At 34.4% G+C, this 24582-nt stretch overlaps 1 protein-coding gene across 2 annotated transcripts in view; it reads right to left on the bottom strand.

Moving 5' to 3' along the window:
* The window catches only part of CSN4 (COP9 signalosome subunit 4), a 253522-nt gene that overhangs the window by 54606 nt on the left and 174334 nt on the right, over positions 1 to 24582 (bottom strand). For both annotated transcript variants that reach the window (XM_090404172.1, XM_090404173.1), the window contains exons 8-9: positions 18712 to 18797; positions 11522 to 11637 (exon numbers count right to left, since the gene is read on the bottom strand). In XM_090404172.1, coding sequence (XP_090260298.1) covers positions 11522 to 11637; positions 18712 to 18797 — 202 coding nt within the window. The remainder of the gene's footprint in view (positions 1 to 11521; positions 11638 to 18711; positions 18798 to 24582) is intronic.

Genomic DNA, 24582 nt, shown 5'->3' with positions numbered 1-24582 from the left:
ATACTTGAGAAATGGTTGAGAAGAATTGTGGAAGAAAAGCTTGGTGAAGAACAAGCTGGATTCAGGCCAAATAGAGGCTGTCAGGATCAGATCTTCTCTTTACGACAAATAGTCGAGAAAGCATGGGAATATAACTAAGATCTCTATTTAAGTTTTGTCGATTTGGAAAACGCATATGACAAGGTGCCAAGAGAGAAGCTATTCAATATGCTACAGTTATATGGTGTCAATGGGGCATTATATCAAGCAATACTTATTCTTTATTTGAGTTGTAAGTCAGCAGTTAGAATTGAAGGAAGTACAGGAAGATGGTTTAATGTTAAATCTGGTGTGAGACAAGGATGTACATTATCCCCTCTGTTATTCATTATCTATATGGATCACATTATGAAGGAAAGTGGTATTAAACATGATATCAAAATTGGAGATGTTAATGTCAGCTCTTTGCTTTATGCGGATGATGTTATACTTCTAAATAAATCCGCTACAAGTCTGGAAGATTCTCTGACTAAATTGAATAGCTGTTTTAATAGATATGGTATGAAGGTCAGCAATAAAAAGACAAAGACAATGAAAATAGGCAGAATCATTGAAAATTTCAACTGTGTTGTCAATGGAGAACCTGTGGAACTAGTGAAACATTTCAGCTACTTAGGCACGATTTTTAGTGAAGGTAAATTAAATATAGAAATAGACAACAGAATCAGCAAAGCTGGTATGGTAGGAAGTCAATTGAATAAATTCGTATGGAATAAGAGAGAAATTGGTCGGAACACTAAATTAGTTGTATACAAGACAGTGTTCAAACCAGTTTTAACTTATGGATCTGAGAGCTGGGTCAGAAGTAAAACACTTGACCAAAGACTAGAGACCGCAGATATGAGAGTCCTGAGAAAGATTATAGGTGTGAACAGATGGCATCAATGGCAATATCATATTAAAAACGAGGATATTAGGAAAGAACTTGACATTGTCAACATCCAGGAATGCGTTAGGAGAGCTAATCTCAGGTGGTATGGTCACTTAAACAGAATGGACGAAGAAAGATTAGCAAAACAAGTGTTCTCTGCCAGGTTGGCAGGAAAACGACCCAGAGGAAGACCAAGATATAGGTGGATTGATATGGTACAATGTGCCTTAGACGACTGGAATATAAAATCTGATAATGATAATATTGGAGTCTTGACAAGTAACAGAATGATTTGGAGGAAAATTGTAGATAGGAAGTTAATAATGATGTAATTTTTTTCATGTAGTACTGTCATATCCTCTACACCCCTTGAGGGTACATGGCAGGAATTTGATGATGATGATGATAACATTTGTCATATTTTAAGTTCTCTACTTATATATTATGATTACCGAATTATTTTTTTATCGGCATAATAAGGGGTGGTATATTTGTTAGCTAATTTCAAATTTCTAGTTAAATCAGACATTTGCAGCAGCAAAATAAATTACATATATTCTTAATGTAACTCCCACATGCAAAAGGTTTACAACCTTTCATTGAGAGGAGTTATAAATACTAACATAAAATATAATTACATAAACCTATAGCACATTATCGCTATGGATGGGAACAAATAATACACTGTGAGATTTTTTACATAAGTACCACTATTCAATAGAGTTCTTTGAACACAAATTCAGCACTGAACTCTTTCAAAAAATCATATATGTAAAATGTACAATTAGCCGTTATAAACACCTGCTAATTGTACATTTGATTATATGCATACGCTGTTGCAACACATTAATTTTTCACTATTAGTTTTTTTTTTTTCAATGAAAATAATGAGCTGTTTTTATTGGCAAAATAATTTGAAACAAGAATAATAATTGAATACTTAAGTTTCTGTGGTTTAGCAGTTCTGTAAATAGTTTCCGGTATTGAGACCACATGTTTTAACATAATGAGTTTAATGAAAAAACTAATCCTATAAGTTTCATAAATCAAAAAAGACTTACATCATCAGGAGTATTACCAAAAGTTTTATAGAAAAGAGACTATGAGGGTTGTTTGAAAAGTTTGGTAAATTTCCAATGGATGGTGACACAATTCGTTATTCATACCAGTATTATCCTTTCCATTGACACCTGGCAAAATTTTAGCCACGTGCAGCGCGTTCTCATTTAGCAAACATTTAAAACAACCATGTTCCCATTTTTCATAAAAATGGAGAAAAACAAGTTTCGTGCGGTGATAAAACACTTTTATTTGAAGAAGTGGACGGCCGTGCAGATCACAGCCAAGTTAGATGCAGTTCATGGGGACTCTGCACAAGCATTAAAGACTATTTATTTTTGGATAAATGAGTTTAAACATGGCCATAAGTCCATCGAAGATGAAGCACGCTCCAGACGTCTGACTGAGGTCACTGCAAAGGAAATGATTGACAAAATCCATGGTATCATTATGGAAGACCAGCAAGTGAAAGTGCATGAGATTGCAGACATCTCAACTGAACGGGTGTATAATATCCTGCATGAAAAATTGCACATGTGTGCCGCGATTGTTGACTGTCGATCAAACACACATGTGAAAAGACATTTCAATGCAGTGTTTGGCGATGTTTAATCACAATTCACAGGATTTTTTTTTGTGTCGACTCGTGATTGAAGACAAAACTTGGATCCACCACTGCACACCTGAGTCCAAGCAGCAGTGAAAACAGTGGACAATGCCTGGTGAAAGAGCAATGAAAAAAGCGAAGACCGTTTTGTCAGCTTGGAAGGTGATGGGGCCACTGTTTTTTTTTTGGGGATTCCCAAGGAATTATCACGATAGACTATTTGGAAAAGGGTAAAACAATAATAGGAGTCTATTATGCGTCACCGTTTAAAAGAACTGAGGAAAAAACGACCAAGATTGGTGCACAAAAAAATGCTCTTTCATCAAGACAATGCACTGCCCCACACATCGGCTGTTGCAATGGCAAAATTGCATGAAACGAGGTTCGAATTGGTTCCACATCCACTGTATTCTACGGACTTGGCCCCATGTGACTTCTTGTTCCCAAACTTAAAAATCTGGCTTGGCAGGAAAAAATTTTCTTAGAACAAGGATTTATTAAGGCTGTTGATGACTATTTTGCACAATTTAACAAATCCTACTTTTTAGATGGAGTAAAAAAAACTGGAAATTCACTGGACCAAATGTGTAGACCTCGACAGAGACTATGTTGAGAAATAAAGGTGATTTTTTCCAAAAAAATGTGTTTAACTTATTTTTTTTTTACCAAACTTTTCAAACAACCCTCATAAAATAATTATCTGGAAGGCTAATAATAATTGCCTTGCTAGATCACATTTTGGTATTTAGGATTGTGATTAAAATCTGGAGTTAATTCAATTTCAGTCAGACCATATGTTAATGTCAATATAACAATGGCATGAAACAACGTACCATTTTTTGACTGTCTGATATTTTTTTACCCATTCATATAGCTTCTCTTTTCTTATTACTCTTTGAAGAAAATTAAAATCAAAGTATTGATTTAAAGAGCAGAGAAACCAAGATCACTTCCTTTCCTTACAATGCTTTGTCTTATGTACTATTGATTGCAACAGTGAAATAAATGATGTTTATATAATATATAGTATATCTGTCTGTTAATTACATGTATTCTGTGGCCAATTTGCCTGTTTTATAAGATGAAAAATTGGAGTTTCTGGGAAGAAAAAAATGTTACTCCTTATGAATGACATCGGCTAACTCACCTTCAACTGAAGGGGAGGGGAAAGTCTAAATAACTGTCTCTTGTCACAATAAGAATTGGATTCAGGTGTTGTCCACTCAAAATGTGAATGCCATCATTCTTTCATCTGCATTATGAAGGTTCATCTCTCTTAATACAGACTAAAAAAGAATCATAAGTTAAAAATGTATAAAAATTTGGTGTCAGTAGTAGTGGCTTTGAAAAATTGCAACAGTATGCAGATTTTTGTGTTACACAACCTGAGAGTAATATGGGTTAGTGTAACTTCCAGTATAACATCCATGTAACTGCATCTTCAGTTAACTGAACCTTCAATTATCCAACTGAGTCATAAGATCAGGAAATACTGTATACGGCCAAGTTCTATAAACTTCAAAATTATCTTTAATGGAAATTTTATTATAGAAAACTTTGTGATAATTAATGATTTCATAGAAAACATTTTTACAATATTGTTGAGTGACAAATTTGGTATTTGACAAAATAAGTATACTAAACAAAAGCCACTGATGAGCAGAGAGCCTGATTTTCTTGATTTACCATTTTTCCAGTTTCCACTCACAGATTATAATCTTACTATATCCAAGTCATGGGAACAACCCTGTGCAAAAATCTGTAGCTGTTTAAGGATCCACACTATTTTTGGTAATTGTTTCATTAACTACAGAAAACTTTATAGCATTTTGGTGGAAGTTTTTTCACTTGGCTATGCTACCAATTATATATTTGGTTTAATCCTATATCCAAGTGTAAGCAAACAAAAGTGGGATAATTTCTGATCACTTGCCTTAGTATCCCATAATGCAAAACACATCTCCTTGCAGACCGGTCTGGGTAGTGATCCTTCTCTTAATGCATAACAATATACATGTCAGCAAGGAGATATGCTTTGCATTATGGGATACTAAAGAAAGCGATCCGAACTTATCCCACCTTTACCATGAGTTAGCTGCCCCAGTCCTGAAAATACTTCAGGTGCAAACTTTGTTTGCATACACTTGGATAAAGGATTAAACCAAATATATAATTCCTAGCATTTTATTGCTATGGAATTTTATTTACACAAAAATCTTTTCTAATCCTTTTAATCTTGTTTTTTAGACAGCAACTGCAGTAAAAAGAAACACCATAAAACTCGTGTGAGATCTGAATTTTAAAACTATTGATGTCTCAGAGACTATACATAAGAGAAATGATTGTTGATGAAAACCAAACCTGTAGCCCCCAGTTTACTATAATATTCAACATTATAGCAATTATTGTTTATTATTGCAATGATTATCTTTATCAAATTTGTTGAAAAAAAAAAAATCCATTAATAAATACTCTTTTTGTAATTAAATATTTTAATTTGCCATATTTGTAATGTAATGTTACTTTTGTAACAGTGTCTTGACAGATGTATAACATATGCAAAACACATCACAATGTGAACATTTTAAATAGGATAAATGAAAACATCTATCTTCATAACATGTATTAAAGAGAATGATATTTGACTACACACACACACACACACACACATATATGCATACAGAAACTTTCTACTTATGAGAATAATTTTCTGATCCATACACCTGTTCATTGGACATCAGCATATGTCTTATGGCCATTCAGATGGTCGGTGATGTGCCGTACCAATCTTCACTATGTAGTCCTGTTTGTTGTATGGTTTTCTGCAGGCTTCAACGCTCTGAAGATCAGTCACTCCAGACACACTACCCATCCATCTCACTGACAGTCTACTCCTTCCTCTTTTTCAAGGAACTTTACCTTCTATTACTATTTTGAGAAGTCCTCCTTCCATCCTTTCAATGTGTCCAAAGTATTTCAACTTTCATCTGTCAATTAAGGAGCCTTAAAGTTTTACTGATCCTTTCTACCACTCATCCATTTATCTGCCTTTCAGTATATTACACCCTCAATACACAACATTTCAAAAGCAGGCTATCCTTTTTCTATAAGACTTCTTTAGGTTCTTCTATCTGTACATTAATGATATTGGGAAGGATTCGACAGGTGAGATACAGCTATTTGCTGATGATGCAAAGACAGGTAGGGCAACCAGGAATCTGCTAATATGCAGTACTTGCAAAATGATTTGAATAGGCTGGAATTGTGGGCATGGGAAAATGGATATCAGTTCAACATCAGTAAATGTAAAGTCATGCACTTTGGCACGATTAGATATCCAATGTCGTATTATATTGGTGGGATTATGCTAGAAGAAACTTATCAGGCCAGGGAGTTTGGAGTGTTAGTAAATAGGAAGTTAAAGTTCAATACCACTTCAATAAAGTTTCAAATACCACTCAAAAGATAATTGCAACGCTGAAACGAACATTCACGTGTAAAGATAAGGATGACATTTTGCCTCTTCACAAGACCTTGAAAAGATCTCATTTATACTATTGTCCACAGATATGGTCTCCTGGTTTTCGTTGTGATTCTGATACAGTGGAGAGATTCAAAGGAGTGTTAAAAATGATATCAGGATTGTGGAATACTGATTATGAAGACAGATTGAGAGTTTGTAGACTGCCGACACTAGAAACAGAAGAAAGAGGGATGATATGATTGAGACGTACAAACTTCTGAAAGGGTCATACAGGATTTTGGTTGATTATATTTTCATTTTATGGAGGGTGGGGAAAGGACAAGTGGGCATCCTTTGAAGCTGAGAATGAATGTCGCTAAGAAGGGATGAGGGCTAGATTTTTCTCTTACAGGGTGGTGCGTGACTGGAATGGATTGCTATTGGATATTGTGTGTGCAAGCAGTGTGAATGAATTCAAGAATAAGTATGATAGCTGGTGTGTGTAGTATGTTGCCTCCCTGGAGGTTTCTCTTAATAATAATAATATCTAAAATGCTCAACTTTGTTCCCGTGGAGACAGATCCATCCTTCCAGATTTTAGACAAGTCTCTGACTTGTTTTAGCCATTCCTAATCTTCTTTTGATGTCTTATGAACAGCAATTCTTCACATCAGTAATGTATCCCAGGCACTCGAAACTGCTGATTTCATCAATTCCTTCCCCATTAAGATAAGTTTGTTTCTCAGGAGCTTCCCTGTCTGTATTTCCTTTGAGAACAATAATCTTTGTCTTGCTAGGATTGAACTGAAGTCTTTTGTTCTTATTGATCTCATTAACTTTATCAAGAATTTGTTCTAGTTCTTTCTTGTTATTACAGTATCATCAGCATATTTCAGATTACTGATGAATCTTCCATCTGTCCTAATTCCTATCTCAAGCTCATCCAATGCTCCGCAAATGGCCATCAACACAGATTCTAAATAGGCGAGGAGAAAGTAGGCATCCTTGCCTAACTCCCTTTCCAAACTGAAGCCAATCAGTTAATCCAACAGCTGTTTATACCACTTCTTGCTCAGTGTACAAGTTAGCCATCAACCTGATAGTGTTTTGAGGAAAACCCATTCTTTTCATTACTTCCAACAGTTTCACATGTGAACACAGTCAAAAGCTTTAGAGTAGTCTATAAAACACATTACCATGTGGAGTCTAAATTCCTTATACTTTTCTATGATCTGTCTAAGGCAAGGGATCTGATTTCTGGTACCCTTACCTTTCCTAAAATCTGCTTGTTTCTTGGACATCTCTGCTTCGACTTGGCCTCAATCCTATCGAGAATGATCTTTAATAAAATCTTGCTTGCATGAGAGGAAACTAAAAGTTATTACAATCCTTCATGTCTCACTTCTTATGTAAAGGTATGAAAACCAACTTCTTCCAGTCTCTAGGCCATGATCCTTCCCACATTCTTGAAATCAATCTATGAGACATTCTTATCCCTCCATTCCATGTAGCCTTTACTCTTCTGGAATTCAATCTGCACCCAGTTCCTTACTGCTATTAAGCTGTTTAACTGATCTTTCAACATCGTGCCTAAGTGGAAGAAGTTCCAAATTGAAATTTTCCTGGTGTATGGTTCCTCACAGTATTCTTTCCATCTGTTTTTGATTTCCAGTTCTTCTGTTAGTACTGCTCCATTCCTTTCTTTAATGACATTCAATTTGGTTTTAAACGTGTGCTTTAAGTCACAATCTAAACAAAACAACCTTTTATAATTGTGCCTCGTCATCTGAAACTCTGTCTTCACATTTATTAGACAAATGTGAAGACTGAGGGCTCTTCTGACTTCTGTATGTAATCTCTTATATTCTTCAGTCCACGTGTCTCTTTGTTTCTCCAACTGCCTTCTTTCGATTAGATCCCATGTTGAATCTGATATACATGGGTCTCTTGGCTGATCTTATTAGGCTGAGATACTTCTTGGCTGTATTATATATTATAACCTTGACTCCTTCCCAAAGCATTTCCAGTGAGTTCTCCTTGCTAGTCTCCAAAAAATCATCCAACCAAGTTGTTGTTTCTTCTGTGAATCCACTAGGAATTACTCTGACATCTAGTATAGTGGAACTTGCCTGACTTGGAAGGTTTCAGAGTCTTAGTCTTACTATGGCTCTTACTAACTGATGGTCTGTACCACAATCTGCTCCAGAACAAGTATGTACATCAGAGATGCTTGTCTTCCACCATTTGAGAGCCAGGATGTAATCAATCTGGTCCCTTTGACCTATCAGTTAGATGTCCAAGTATAGGTCTGTCGTGGGTGTGTTAGCATGGGCAAATTCCAACAGTCTTTCACCATAGGTGTAATGTTCACCCAGACCAAACATGCCACACTCGCATACTCTTTCTCACTTCTGCATTAAAGTCTCTTATGATGTAAAGTACATCTCTCCTTGGTAGGTAGTCAAAAACAATCTTTTAAGTTTCATAGAATTCCTCACTGTCTTCATCAGGCCAATCTATGTGGGGTGCTACTATAATTAACCCATTGTAGGATGAGCCTTAACTCTAATACAAAGTATCCTGTTATCAATGGGATTATAACCAAGAAGGGTTCGTGCCTGAATTGTCTTCAGTATCACAGCTATCCCATGATGCTTTGAGTCACCTCCTGAATAAACAACTAGCTTACTCCTGTCTTTTGAAATAACATTCCATCTGGTCTCTGTAATTTCCATGATGTTAATTTCATACCTCTCCATCTCTTTACAGACAATATCATCAGTAGACCTCGCACATTCCATATACCTATGTAAAATTCCCCTCTAAGTTTAATACTATACCTTTTGTATTCCTTGTTCACAATAACACTGACTTGTTGGAGACTGTAATACACTTCTCAAACAGGACCTCTGCCTAAGCCCTGAATGCAGCTGATTATTCTGCATAAGATGTATTGTAAGGCACAACCAAAGCATTTTAGAGTGAAGTTGCTATGAGAAAAAAAGTAAATAGGACCTTCTGGGAAATTTTGATCCCCAATTCATCCCACGGTGGCCAAGCGTGGGACTTTCCTTGTAGACTCCCACTGCATAAGATGAAATGAAATAAAATAAAATAGGATAGATTCATCCCTAGCCCTTGAATACTTTAATAGCATTTGGGGGGAGGGAGACCAGTCTATAGATAATATAACAGATGTATATTACATGAATATTTTTTACTAGTAATTTTCTGAAACCAACTTAATCACAACCTTTTATAAGATTTACATAAAAAGTATCATAATGGAAGGTGTGTGAAAGAGAGGAAATCAGAATAATGTAAACAGTTTTTTATACATAATCTTGTGCTTGTATAGAGTTCAAACTTAAAATTATTTACAAAGAAGAATAAAATTTTTGTACAAGGATATAATTTTTGAACTGTTGATAGTTACTTAAAAATAGTTGTTTACCTACTCAAAGTTTAGTGTGAATGCATACTCATCAGATTCTACTCGGAGGTGTCAAAATGGTAACAGTTCCAAGACGCAACATATTTTTTATCGTAAGCAAAATTTGGGTCACTAATTTGTGTGTGCAATAAGAGTACAAATATGCCTGACTCCAACTGATGAGAAATGTATCATGCAGTGGTATAATAAATTTAAAGAAACTGGAAATGTTGAGAAACTTAGCCTTAAAGAACAGCTGAAAACTTTGGATGACTATTTACCAAACAGATAGTTGAACAGAAAAAGAACCAATTTCCTCATCTCACAGATTTGACCTATCGAATTCAAATAAATATAATCCTTAAATTCTCCCACCCTTCCCTATGGAGTTGCATATAAGATGAAGTATAAAATCAATAGTTGTACCTACAATTTCTCCAGAAATGCTGGAGCACACATGGAGCTCATGTTGAATTTCTTTACCCTGAAAAAATTTTTTACTATCGTTTACAATATTTGTTACAGTTATATATTAATATTTTACAATAAATATTTGCACTTTGCTAGTGAAATTCTTTCACATAAATCCCATATATATATTAATCCTAGAAAAAGTATGTTAGAATAGATAAACTTAGTTTTAGGTCTGCATGAACAAAGTGACAAAGCCCCCTTCCACATTTATTTAAAAACAAACGTTACTTGCGAAAAAAATCAATAATGCAGGGTAAGGCTCATAGATTTATCTTTAATTACTCATTACTCAATTCGATTACTCATATTGTGAATGATTGCCAAATGCCAATTGCACGGTGGTGGCCTACAGGACATCCACAAAGTGACAGATGAGGCCTTGGATTGGCTTTCCAGAGTGGACATTGACCTGTAGCTGTTCTGTATTCCTTTTGCCATAAGAATAAATAAATAAATAATAAAAAAAGGTTGTTAAGATATTTTTTTGTGTGTTCTTCTCTACTGCATTTCACAATGATACTGTCAGCTAATTAACAGCAATCATGATGAAGTTTAATTTTTTAAAAATAAATCTATGAGCCTTATCCCACATTATTTATTTTTAAAATGAGGTATTCATTACTGTACTAAGATTTTTTTTTATTATCATCACTTACTATGATTTGAGGTTGGATTAATTAGAATTAATGTTGAAACTGCAACAAGGCTAATGTATTATTATGTTTATCAGTTTGTGTATTCACTAGTTCAGTCTGTATAATTTGCAAGAAGAAAAAATGCTGCCAATTTCATTTGAATTTACTATAGGATCTTAAAGTGAGTACCACTGAAAAATAGGAGACAACAATACAGTCAACTCTCACTATAACAAACTAATGAACATTGCTAACCAAAATCCCACTAGCACAATGCTAAGCCAAAAATCACTTTTACAAGCAAACTAATCACTATAATAAACTACTTCTATGGTTCCCAAAAGTTTGAATTAAAAAGCAAATGTATTTCTGCCTTTTCTTTTTTGACCAATAATTAACAATAAAATATGAAAAACAAGCTGTACAAAAAACAGAGTATAAACCTTAGTTTTTAAGATATTCCATAATTCAGTAATGATGGTGAGTCAAGTCTGTGCAAAAGCTATTAAAAATCCACAGTAATAATGAAAGCTATGTTTAAATGATGCTGTTCAAGATAATTCCTTAAATTTAACAATGTAAAAATTCACTTCAACAAAGTTACCTTTAAATCCAAATAAATATAAAAAGTATAATTATCTTACTGTTATCTATGAGCAGAGATTTTTTTTTAAAATCTAATTCATTTATCCAAACACACAGAAATTACAGCCCTTACTTTACGAAGCTGATTTATTGTTCATTTTTGCCAGTCAAAAATATACTATGGTAGTTGTGAAAAGTACAGATCAGGAATCATTATGCTGTAAACTTTTTAACAAAACAATTATGACTTATTTATTCTGTATCAGTTTAATCTTTTTACTAACAAACACAGTATGATTAATAACACAATTTATACATTTTACTGATTATACAATTTTTCTATATTAAAACATACCTTTTCAGGAGGAATTTCTAACAATGCACCAAGCTCTTCAAATGTTATATTATTATAAAGCTTACTCGCAGAAAGGAGGTTATGTTCTATTACTGCTCTGTCTAGTATAGTGGAGCCTAAAAATGAGATCAGTTACTGGTGAATAATGAATATCCAATAACATCTATAATACAGCCATTCTGATAATTTTCTGAGGCAGGTAATCACACCATAAAATAAATTTACAATTTGTTTCAAAGAATATTTAAACAGATTAATAATGAAAGTAGTTTTTAATAAGTTTGACTAACATTTATATAAAGTTAAAATATCATCATCATCATCAAATTCCTCCCATGTACCCTCAAGGGGTGTACAAGATATGATAGTACTACATGAAAAAAATTACATTATTACTAACTTCCTATCTACAATTTTTCTCCAAATCAGTATGTTACTTGTCAAGACTGTAGCATTATCAGATCTTATATTTCTATCGTCTAAGGCACTTTGTACCGTATCAATCCACCTATATCTTGGTCTTCTCTGGGTCGTTTTGCTGCCAACCTGGCAGAGAACACTTGTTTTGCTAATCTTTCTTCGCCCATTCTGTTTAAGTGACCATATCACCTGAGATTAGATCTGCTAACACATTCCTGGATGGTGACAATATCAAGTAATTTCCTAATATCCTCGTTTTTAATATGATATTGCCATTGATGCCATCTGTTCACGCCTATAATTTTTCTCAGGACTCTCAGATCTGCAGTCTCTAGTCTTTGGTCAAGTGTTTTACTTCTGACCCAGCTCTCCGATCCATAAGTTAAAACTGGTTTGAACACACTGTCTTGTATACAGCTAATTTAGGGTTCCAACTAATTTCTCTCTTAATCCATAAGAATTTATTCAATTGACTTCCTACCATACCAGCTTTGCTGATTCTGTTGACTATTTCTATATTTAATTTACCATCTTCAGTAAAAATCGTGCCTAAGTAGCTGAAATGTTTCACTTGTTCCACAGGTTCTCCGTTCACAACACAGTTGACATTTTCAATGATTCTGCCTATTTTCATTGTCTTTGTCTTTTTATTGCTGACCTTCATACCATATCTATTACAACAGCTATTCAATTTAGTCAGAGAATCTTGCAGAGGATTTATTTAGAAGTATAACATCGTCAGCATAAAGCAAAGAGCTGGCTGACATTAACATCTCCAATTTTGATATCATGTTTAATACCACTTTCCTTCATAATGTGATCCATATAGATAATGAATAACAGAGGGGATAATGTACATCCTTGTCTCACACCAGATTTAACATTAAACCATCTTCCTGTACTTCCTTCAATTCTAACTGCTGACTTACAACTCAAATAAAGACTAAGTATTGCTTGATATAATGCACCATTAACACCATATAACTGTAGCGTATTGAATAGCTTCTCGCTTGGCACCTTGTCATATGCGTTTCCAAATCGACAAAACTTAAATACAGATCTCTGTTATATTCCCATGCTTTCTCGACTATTTGTCGTAAAGTGAAAATCTGATCCTGACGGCCTCTATTTGGCCTGAATCCAGCTTGTTCTTCACCAAGCTTTTCTTCCACAATTCTTCTCAACCGTTTCTCAAGTATACTTGCATAGATCTTACCAGGAACACTCGGTAGGGAAATACCTCTGTAATTCTCACATTCAGTTTTATTTCCATTTTTATATATGGGTACTATGAGCGCTCTACTCCAATCATCGGGAATTCGTCCCTCTGTCCAGGCTTTCTGAACTGTGCAGTGCAGCCACTGTAAGACTCTTATACCACCATACTTAAGCATTTCTGGTCGAATATCATCTACTCCTGCTGCCTTTCCACATTTCAAGCCTTTGATGGCTTTTTTTCTACTTAAGGTATGGATATGTATTCCTGACTGCATGCCTGGTCAGTGTTTTTTACCACTGTGCTGTCATCACTGCTTGTTTCATTTAGCAGTTTTTCAAAGTAATTACTCCATACTTCAAGGATATTTTTTCTCCGTTTTCATGTCACCTTTATCATCTCTAACTCTTTTTACAGCACTCTTTCCTCCATTCCTAAGCTTCTTCAACAACCTCCAGAATATTTTGCAACCTTCTTGATATTTATTTTCTATATTCTTACCAAAGTCTTCCCCTTTACTTTTGTTTAACTAGTTTTACACAGTGTTTAGCATTCTTGCATTTGTCTCTGTATTCTGTAAGAGCACAAGCTGACTTACTTGACAGGAACATTTGATATGCTTTCTTCTTTTCCTTCACTGCCTCTTTAACTTCCTGTGTCCACCAGGGAGTTCTGATTATTTTATCCTTGCAGACAACCTCACCACATGCCTCTCTGGCAGAATCAATCAATGTTTTCTTCAGAGTTTGCCACTGAATCTCCAAGGTTTGATTCCTGTTCTCAAACTCTTTCATTTTTTCTTCAATAATCTTTGTGTATTTTAGTCTACAGTTCACATCTGAGAACTGCTCAACTTTTATTCGCTTTAAAACTTTCTTACATGTTATTCTTTTCAATATGAATTCAATTTTATCCTGCTCAAGGCTAAATAGTGATCGCTTCCAATTTCAAATCCTCTGTACACTCTGGTGTCCTGCACCAGGGAGAAAACATCACTAGCAACAATAACATTGTCAATGAGACTTTTCTTATTCCTTGCCTCTTCTCTTCATGTGAATTTGTGCACATTTTTATGTTGGAACATGGTGTTAATAATAACCAGTCCATGTCCTGAGCAGAAATCCAACAGATATTTGCCATTATTATTAGCTTTGCTCTTTTCTCCTAATTTTCCCAAAATATTTTTGTATATCTCACAATCATTTCCTACTCTGCTATTTAGATCCCCAACAAGGACCAACTCTTCCTTTTTCATTGTGTCAGTTGCTTTTTCTAAAGCCTCAAAAATTCCTCCACTTCTACCTTAGTAGAATCTTCTGTGGGATTATAGGCACAAATAAGTCTCATTGTCCAGTTCCCTATTCTCATATTTGCCCACATTACTCTACTTGAGACTGGCTGCCATTTAAGAAGATTAGCCTCGTATTTTGTGTTGAATACTATGGTTACTCCTTCTTTTACTTGATTGTCATTTTCTGAATATAACATTTTGTATTTATTGCTCAGAAAGATCTCACCAGTTTTTGTCTTTTTTGTTTCAGTCACCCCTATTATGTCGATCTGGTACTTATCTAATTCCTCAGCTGGCTCCATTTCTTTGCCATTCAGGCTTCTTATGTTGATAATACCGATCTTTAACTCTGGTGATGTTGAGTTGGGGTTTGTTTTCAGATTTGTTATATAATAAATAAAAATTTCATTTTCAAACATCTTCATTGGAGAAGAACAAAGAATCAAAGTCAGAAAGAATAAAATAATAATGGAAAGCTCAAGTGTATCACTGCATCTTGTATGGGAAAAAGAAAAGAATTCCTAGATTTAATACGTGAATATTAAATTAAACGGCTACATATAGTTAAAAGATACAAAAGCAAGAATAATAGTTCACTAAAATAATATTATTTAAAAATAAATAAATAAAATGCTACATAATATTTATTTGGTAAATCTAAATTCCAGATCTTCACATCTTTTGGACATATGATTTATAGCTAAATCACAATAACTCTATTGCATATTGACAAATACCTCAAGCTTAGAGTACAGTAGTTGCTACATTTGCTATGTGGAACTAATATAATTAAAAACAAGTTTTACTAAGAAAGTGGGGAAAGGCTTAACTTCACACAAGTGTACACACACAAAGAACTAACGAATGAATTTCTGCTGATGAATGAATATATTCAGTTAAGTAAACTCTTCCCCCTGCTCACTGATGCTTGCCAACCCAACAGTGCCTGAAACATGAACAGATAGGAAAGTATCATCTTGAGTGAGGAGATGACAGATGTGTATGAGAAGAGGTTGTTATATTGTTAGAAATTTTGCTGAAAATGTGTACCTTTCTTGTTTTGAAAACTAATGAGGATAGGAAACACTGAACATTTAAATCTAGCATCAAAACCACATGAAGACTGTCTGTTAACCTCAATGCATATGTTAATTTCAACCAGCTTTGAGGACATCACACTTCAAAATAAGGAAAGTGAAAAAATAAACTAAACTGACATGACACTCACTGCATTTTAGCAACAACTGAGTGATATAACAATGATGCAGAATATTTGAAATAAACCAACAACAATGAACATATGCAATTCAATTGTTGTATATATGAGAGCTAGAAAATGCATAGAACGTTCAAGAGATCTGCCTGTGAGCCATTCTTTGTTGCTTGACAAGTTGATCATGATTTTTTTAAACACTTCCAATGACTAAATGTTCTTAATTAAAGTAAGTTATTCATTGTGCAGAAATTATGAAGACAAACACCTATGTCAGAAAAATTACTTTACTTAAAACTAAGTTAAAATAACTCTCAACATTTCAACCTTTAAATCAAGGTCATCATCAGAAATATGTATGAGGGTGGTTTGAAAAGATCTCGACCTAACAATGAAAAAACAAATTTATAATTTCAAAATTATTTTTACTTTTTCAACATAATCTCCCTTAAGACTAATACATTTATTTCAGCGATGCTCCAGCGCTTGAAGATGATCCTTCACGTGGATCATCTTCAAGGCTGGTACGGCCATGTTTAAACTCTGCAGCCCATTTCTTAATTGCCAAAAATGAAGGAGAAGAGTGCCCATAAACTTTTATGAACTTTGAATGAATTTCTTTTGGCGTTAAACCTTCTGTTAGAAAGAATTTTATAACTGCAAAATACTCAATTTTATCCATTCCAAGGTATACAGACAACACTTTTGCTTCAGACAGCTGTATAAAACAAACTACTTGATAGAATGATTTGCAAATTCACATGATGCTTATGACAGATGTACCAACAGAAAAAAAAATCTTGCCGATAGCGATGCCATCTATGGTCGAGGCCAAGAACTTTTCAGACCACCCTCATAGTTTGGTTAATTGCATAAAAATTGTATAATATGTTAATTATATTAATGTCAAGTGAAAAGACTTAATAGTTAATGCTGATAGCAGTATCTTTATGCATTCAGGACATGAGTATGAAATAGGAAGTGATCACATATTAGTTTTGAGCAGGATCAAATTGAATATCAACACTGAAAAGTATCAAACAAAGGTTTGTAAAGAAAAGAAAAGAAATGACAGAATACGAGTAGTCTATATTTAAGTTTTAAGTTAGTGGCCAGAATTAAAGGATGTACAGGAAGATAGTTTCAAGTAAAATCAGGTGTAAGACAAGGCTGCACGCCATCTCCACTCTTTTTCTTCAACTATATGGATTGCATTATGAATGAAACTGATATTAAACCGGATATTAGAATTGGAGATATCGAACTCAGCTCTTTGCTTTATGCATGTGATGTACTTCTAAACACATCCAGTGCTAGTCTCCTGGATTCTCTAACTAAACCGAATAATAGTTGTAACAAATTTGGCATGAAAATAGCAATAGAGACCAAAACTATGAAAATAGGCAGTAACAGAAAACTTCTATTACATTTTGAATAGAGAACTTATACAACTAGTAAAATATTTCAGCTATGTAGGCACAGTTTTTAGTGAAAAAGTTAATTAAATATAGAAGTAGACAAGACAATAGACATAGCTGTTATGGTAGGGAGCAAGCTAAAGAAATTTATATGAAATAAAAGAGAAATCAGAACACTAAACTAGTTGTATACAAGTAGTAGCTGAAACCAATTTTTTGGTTCGAGTGGGTTAGAAACAAAGCACTTGATCAAAGACTAGACCACATATATGAGAGTTCTGAGAAAAATTAGGGGGAATAAACAGATAGTGGACCCATATTTAAAAAAAAAATCAAGATATCAGGAAGACACGTGATATTGTTAGCATTCAAGAATACGTGAGCAGAACTAATCTAAGAGATATAGTCACTAAAAAAAAAAAAAACAGAATGGGAGAAGAAAAGTTAATGAAACAGGTGATTGATGCCAAGATGAGAAGTCGCATTCAGTATTGTCATATCTTATATTTCTGTCCTTTAGGGCTATAGACTGCAGCACCTAGATCAGGGGTCGCCAAATTTCTCTGACTGGTCAACCCCTTCAAGAGTTTCTTAACTTTTTATCGACCCCCCTCTATTTTACTATTATGTAATTATAATAGGACAAGCAAAAAAGACGCTTATGTGGGTTTTTAGATTGTTTATTTTATAGTTACAGTGTTTATTATATGTATAATATAGTATTATATTACTATTACTACTACTATCACTAGTAATATCACTGGTATTACTAGTGATATTAATAAACTACTGGTATTAATATCGCTAGTATTACTACCAGTCCTGCTCAACTCTTTAACATAGAGAAGTTTAGTTCATGAATGAATAACGATTGAATTATAATATGTATGTTGATGAATTTTAGAACATTAACACTCACTTGTATGTCGATGTGCAAAATTGAGACTGGGATTGAATACGTGTAAGTAAATAAGAACCGCGCACGTGTTGCAATCTCGCTCTCGCTCCTACCGCGAATGTGAAAGTTTTGTTGTCCTTTTTTGCTATTGCTCTTTTCCTCTTGATTCCATATTTAGAGTGCTTATTTTCTTTTCCTATACTCTTTGCTACTCATTTATGTATAAATTAATTTCAGATTTTTTGTATTCAAAAATCAAGCACTTACACTGTTCTTTTCCTACTTCTACGTACTTACGTTTTCTGTTTGTAGTAATAGGTTTATTTTACACAAATATTTATTATTATTATTTTTTCTTTTTAATCAATTTGGCATTGTAATACTTCTTATTGTTAAATAATTATCAATAATACTGCAACCTCCAATCTTTTACAGTATTTATTAATTTTGCTAGTATGTTATCAGTAGTCAATCACTGATTTTTGTCTAAGTTATCCAGTTAAATTTATGAGTGTCATTAATGTCTAAAAAGCTATCCATTATTTTTAAGTAAAGCTTATGATTTTGAATGGAATATCAGAGTTAAATATTATGGAAAGTAGAGAAAATGTTTCTACAATATTTTTGTTTACAAAAATATTGTAGAATATTGTAAAGAGTTATAGCATAATACTACATATAACTTTAATAAGCTGTTTATTTGAATTTTAAATAATTTCAAATGACTACATTACCATCAGTGGTAGTGGCTTTCTGATGTGTCTGTAACAGTTTAGAAAAATCTTCCAGCTCACTGCGACGAATGATACGATCTAGATACCTAAAATTATGAAGCAATTTCATTATAGTATAATAGGTATCACACAGGCAAGGAGGATAGAAGCACTTTATTATTAATTAATTAATTTATTATTATTATTTGAATGCTTTGAGATGAGTATTTCCCAATCACCAGTCTGTGGATCCATTAAAATGATATAAATATATCAATACCTGTCAGATTTCAGTGGGCTGCAGTGTAGTTTGGACTGGGAAGTCCTGTTTTAACTTATAGATAGTGGGAACAAAGAGGTAGTAGCCCATTCTGTGACATGGCAGGTAGCAAAATCAAATGAAAAGTTAGTGTAGTGGGTACGAAACCATAAACTGAAAATTGGATGACTTGTTGCAGATGACATAGCAATGGAATGATAAATAAAAGCTTGGTGGTGAACACTATAAATGGAAGCAATGGGGAAAAAGGCACAGAGCGCAGACTGAATATCCATGTTTAAAGCATGGCTAGGCTGAAGTAATTCAGTAAGAGAGAGAGAGAGAGTTTGTTAATCATTAAAACTTTAATCTTATAGATAACTATTACTATTTGTTTACATCCTAAAGAATGGCATCTAGGATTTTTTTTCTTCTTCTTCTTTAAACAAGCCTTTGAGACATTACAAACATGGGAAAAATACTCTGCTGCTAAGAGAATTCGCAGTTGCTCAACACTGTTTGGAGCACTTTTTGGATGCTAAGGAGAATTTGTGCATATGTGCAAAAAACTAACACAGGAATCCACAAGTGAAAAGAGAATGGTAGGAAGTTAGCATTTAGGAAGCTAGATTATTAGATGTTCTTCCAGTCTACTGATTTGTAAGTCACTTGATGTTGCTGTTGCCATGTGTTCCCAGAGCAGGGGTACCAATTTATGTCTTTTCTCCCCTCCCTTCACCAAATCTTCCAACATGATGTGTGAGTGATACCCGAGGCTTGAAACATTTTGTGCTGGCTCACCAGCCAGGCAAATATTTTACTAGTTAGGTGTCAGCCTGGGCAATTCACCATAGTTGCCTGTCATTAATAGGTAACAATTATCAAGTCCAAGGATTCTCTACACCACATAACCCATCATTTATAACACTTAATCCACCATAACATGTGTTCCCTAGCCAATTTGCTTGTATATGTATCAGTTCTCAGAATGAATATAAAGAAATTATATAATTTAGTAAAATTAAAAAGAAACCTGTAACACTTCTTTTTGAACTTTCCAAGTTTTCATATCTGCTATTAATGGTTAGAATACTACACATTCCATCAACAGTTATGAAACAAGCCAATTACTGCTGTCCACTGTGCACCTATTTTAAGTTACCGTCCTACAAATGGCATTTGTAATGGCGTGTGTCTCAGTGGTCACAATAAGGTAAAAATACCTAAAGCTATTTAATATATTATAACATGCTACAGAACATTTACATATTAAGAGGATGATAAACTGAACTTCTCCCCTTCCACTTTCTTTTACTAGTCAATTAAATATTTCCATTATCATGGATGATCAAAAACAAGCACATTTTCCAAGTCCTGCTGATACCCATCAAGGGCATGCCAAACATTACTGTAGAGATCCAGAACCTTCTCCATCTTTGAGAATACAGAAATGAAGTCATTACACAGGTTGGCTGCCAGACAGTCTATGACACCAAACTGGATGGTAATGACTTTAGGAGGCTTGATCAGTTCATCCATAATCTCACTGCCAGGTCATGTATAAAGGGATGCCATGTAATACTAAATGAGAGGCTGTCAAAGTCACAATATGGCATTGAGGTAAGGTGCTTTATATGGGTGGAATGTCTAAGATTATCATTTCCCATATGTTCCCCAGCTCTTTTTCTCTCTTCTCCTTTGAAATATTAACATGGCAGTAAACTTAAATAAATATGGCCACTACTGTTAAAATAATAATAGAAAAAAAATCTTCCTTTGATCTAAAGATCTTAAAAAACTTACCAAATATTTTCCCCCCATTCACTTTATCAACAGTTGTGGTAGAAACACCAACCTAATTGACGTACAATATCATCTGCAGACATCTAAACCGAACATTGAACAAACTCCAAATCTCTGCCACAACAACCACGGCCATCTTAAATGTCCAAACCACACATCTAGTATGATTCTTTCTGCAAGGATGGTACCTGTGCTTTTTTGCAATCTGATATTCCTTGTCAGTGGTCATCTCGTCTTGAAATCCCTGTTTAGGATAATCTGTGGGTTAAGATTTTTCTTATCTCCTTATGCATCCATCTGCTGTCCCAATGATGAAAATGTTTCTAAGCTCTGACTTCTTATTCCAGAAGTTTGATTTCTGAAATCCAAATTCCTTAAAAGTGACAATCTTCTTTGGTAACTGTAATGTCCACCACTCTAACTTCCTTCCTTTTTCCAATTCCACTGACCAAGCTGGAAGAGAAGTAGAGGTATTTGTACTGCTCCTTTTCCAACCAGAATTTCTCCACTAATACACTGGATCTTTTCTTAACCAGTTCTCCTTCTAAGCATACTTTCCTTTAGTGTTACATGGTGATCAGCATTCATTTTACACATATTATGGACTCTACAACCGTGTTGTAGAGTCCATAATTTTCATTAATAAAAGAGTCCAGCTTTGATGTAGTTAATTTATTTTATTTCATTTATTTATTGTAATATTTTTATTTTCACTAGAGGTCAGGCCAGTAAAATAACTGTTGATCAAATCATTGTCTCTTCAGCATACAATGTGAAATGTAATTCAGTTTGTCTCTGTATATATATGTGTGTGTGTATTCCAGATGATGACCTTAATGTGAAGGCCGAAACGTCGGGAAATTAAAATAATTATTTATAAAACAGTTGTAGAATTCATAATTTGTGTAAAATGAATTCTTGGTATACTGCTGAGGTGGCCACTCAGTTCATAATTTCATACAAGTTTCATCTCTCCTCTAAGCCAATTACAACTTTGCATACTTTAGCACTACAACAATGCCAAGTGGGAAGATCTCCAAGTTTTCACACCTGCTTTCTGGGAGGAGAATAGAAACAGTAGTCAGATTACTGTTTCCATTCTCCAGATACTCATCTTGTTGAAGATGTTATCCATGTTGGAATGAATGCCTTCATTTCTCACTGTTAAAAATTCCATTCCTATTACCCAAGCCACGGTTTTCCAAAAACTGTGCCCAGGGTTGTCCAAGAAAAGAAAACAACTTATAAGTAGCTTGAGGAAAAAAAAAAAAACTTTAGCTAACATTCACAGCCCAAAATGAGATCTGCAATGTATGCAAGCCCATCAGTAACATGGTTAAGTCTGTTTCTGAAAAAAGTAAATGTGGAAAACTCACCAACTGTGCAAATGGTTGTCATGCCTTCTTGTCCCTCGCAAAAACTGTTGGGTGCAACTTTTGTTCATCTGTGCTTCCACCTCTTTATCACTACAATGGTGGCACTGCAAGATCATCTAAATATAAAGCTAATCTCCTGGCATCATTGTTCTCATTGTACACTATATTAAATTTTGCTCACATCCACCCTACAGCATGGATGCAAGCTTATATACAGCTAATTCACACTGTTGCTCATTAACAGTCAACTTCTTTGATACCTGGAGAACTGTCAACTAATCAGTAACCACCAATAGATTTCGTCAATCAAGATCTACAACAGATCTCCCTAATACCTATATCACCCACCTCTGGAGGCATACTATGGAAAGGTTTGGAGAAATCTGTGCAATTGCATTTGATAGGGTTTAATATTGAGGGCTTCTCAACAAACTAAAATCTTATGGTCCTTTGCAACTGGATTGCCAGTTTTCTCTGTAGTCATTCACCATGTGTAATTTTGTTCTCTCTTCAGATTTGCTTATTAATGCAAAGGTTAATAGGAAATTCCTATTAAGGGGTTCTTCAGGGGTCCTATTTTACCTATCAATACATAAATGATCTGTTCTCCCTGACCTCAAACCATGTTTAGTTTTGCTGATGATAGCACTCTCTATTCATCCTAGTCATATGACAAAACAAAGTGCTCAAACATTTCAAGCTTCAAAATCAACAATAAGTATCTTGACACTGATCTCCACACCATTCTGCAATGTAGTGATAGCAACCTAGCTTACTTTCAATGATTCCAAAATGGAATTTTGTCTTTTTTTCTTGCAAAAAATGTCTTGGTTTTTCTCTCCTTTACCATAAACAATGGTCAACTCAGATCTTTCTTCTCGGACTGACTCTTATTGCTAGCCTTTCCTGGCATAAACATATCACTTCTATAGCATCCAGAAACTTGGTGTCCTCCTTTTCCTCAAGAGATCACTTTTTATCTGTCCAATTGTGTACTCTGTGAGAGTCCTGAGTCCACCCAGTCTTTGAGTGCTACTCACATTTGGGGTCATATAAATTAAAGATACCAAGAAATTACATACTTGGTATCTTTACTGAAGTATTTTCAGGACTGGGACAACTCACATATAGAAGCTAATGACTTCACATCACTTGCCTTAGTATCCCATAATGGAAAACACATATCCTTACAGGTATGCATAATGCTATGCATTATGCAATGAGTGACGACCCAGAAGTGACAGTAACATTGAAGTAATACCAAAGTCATATTTTTATATATGAGTAGCCAAAAGATGTCATGCCTTATTATTAAAATATTCTAGATTAGAGATACCAAGAAATTGTATACTTGGTTTAATCCTTTATCCAAGTGTAAGCAAACAAAGTTTGCACCTGAAATATTTTCAGGACTTGGGTAACTATCTCTAATATAGAGTATTTTAATAATAAGGTGTGGCATCTTTTGGCTACTCGTATATGAAAATATGACTTTGGCATTACTTCAACCTTAGTATCACCTCTGGGTCTGGCTTCCACTGATGAGAACTCAATAAAGGTCAAAACTGGTCTGGGTAGTGATCCATCCCATAATGCATAGCATTATACACACCTGTAAGGACGTGCTTTGCATTATGGGATACTAAGGAAAGTGATATAAAGTCATTAGCTTCCATATATGAGTTGCCCCAGTCCTGAAAATACTTCAAGACTGGAGTTTGCTTACACTTGGATAAAGAATTACACCAAGTATATAATTTCTTGGTATCTTTAATTTATTATATAACCAAGTGGAAAAACTTCCAACAACATTTGGAGTGGTGTACCTAGAACCTCTCTAATAATTCTTGATGCTATTCAGAAGAAAGCAGTTCAGTTGATTAACAACTCCCCTCTCTCTCTCTAACAGATTTTATTCAGCCCACTGGCTTGTAAGCAGCCAGTTCCACATTGTCTCTTCTATAGATATTGATAGAATTACTCAGCAAAACAGGAAGCAGCTGCCCAGTATCCAGGCTAGATGATTTTGGTCATCTTTCATTTCATCTACCTCAGTTCTGTGAAGTTACCCTCTCCATGGGGGGTGTTCTCCTGGGACTACAATCATGACGATGCTCTTGACCAAGCATTTATCTGTTAGGCTTTGCTGCCTCTGGTGGGAATGATAAGTCTTCTAAACAGTCAACATAGTTGAATATAATTTACATTGCAAACAGAAATTAACTCGACATTGCTATATCTAATTGTATATTCTGATATGCAATTTGTCTTTCAATGGATTACAGAAAACTAATGCACAACTACTATATTAGACTAATCATAGCATTCTCTCTCGGAAGCAAATGAGCTAGAGCTAAGTCTTCCATAGAAACAACCTCCAGCAAAATTTGGATACCTTTCTCAGATCATTCATTACAAATGACTGTCTGAGGATACCAACATTTACTGTATTCA

Source organism: Typopeltis vanoorti, chromosome 14 (genome assembly GCF_054136105.1).
Source record: "Typopeltis vanoorti isolate ZY-2024b chromosome 14, IOZ_Tvanoo_1.0, whole genome shotgun sequence".
Classification (NCBI taxonomy): Eukaryota; Metazoa; Arthropoda; class Arachnida; order Uropygi; family Thelyphonidae; genus Typopeltis; species Typopeltis vanoorti.
The sequence above is the reverse complement of the archived record's forward strand: the minus strand, read 5'-3'. Positions and strand labels throughout refer to the sequence as shown.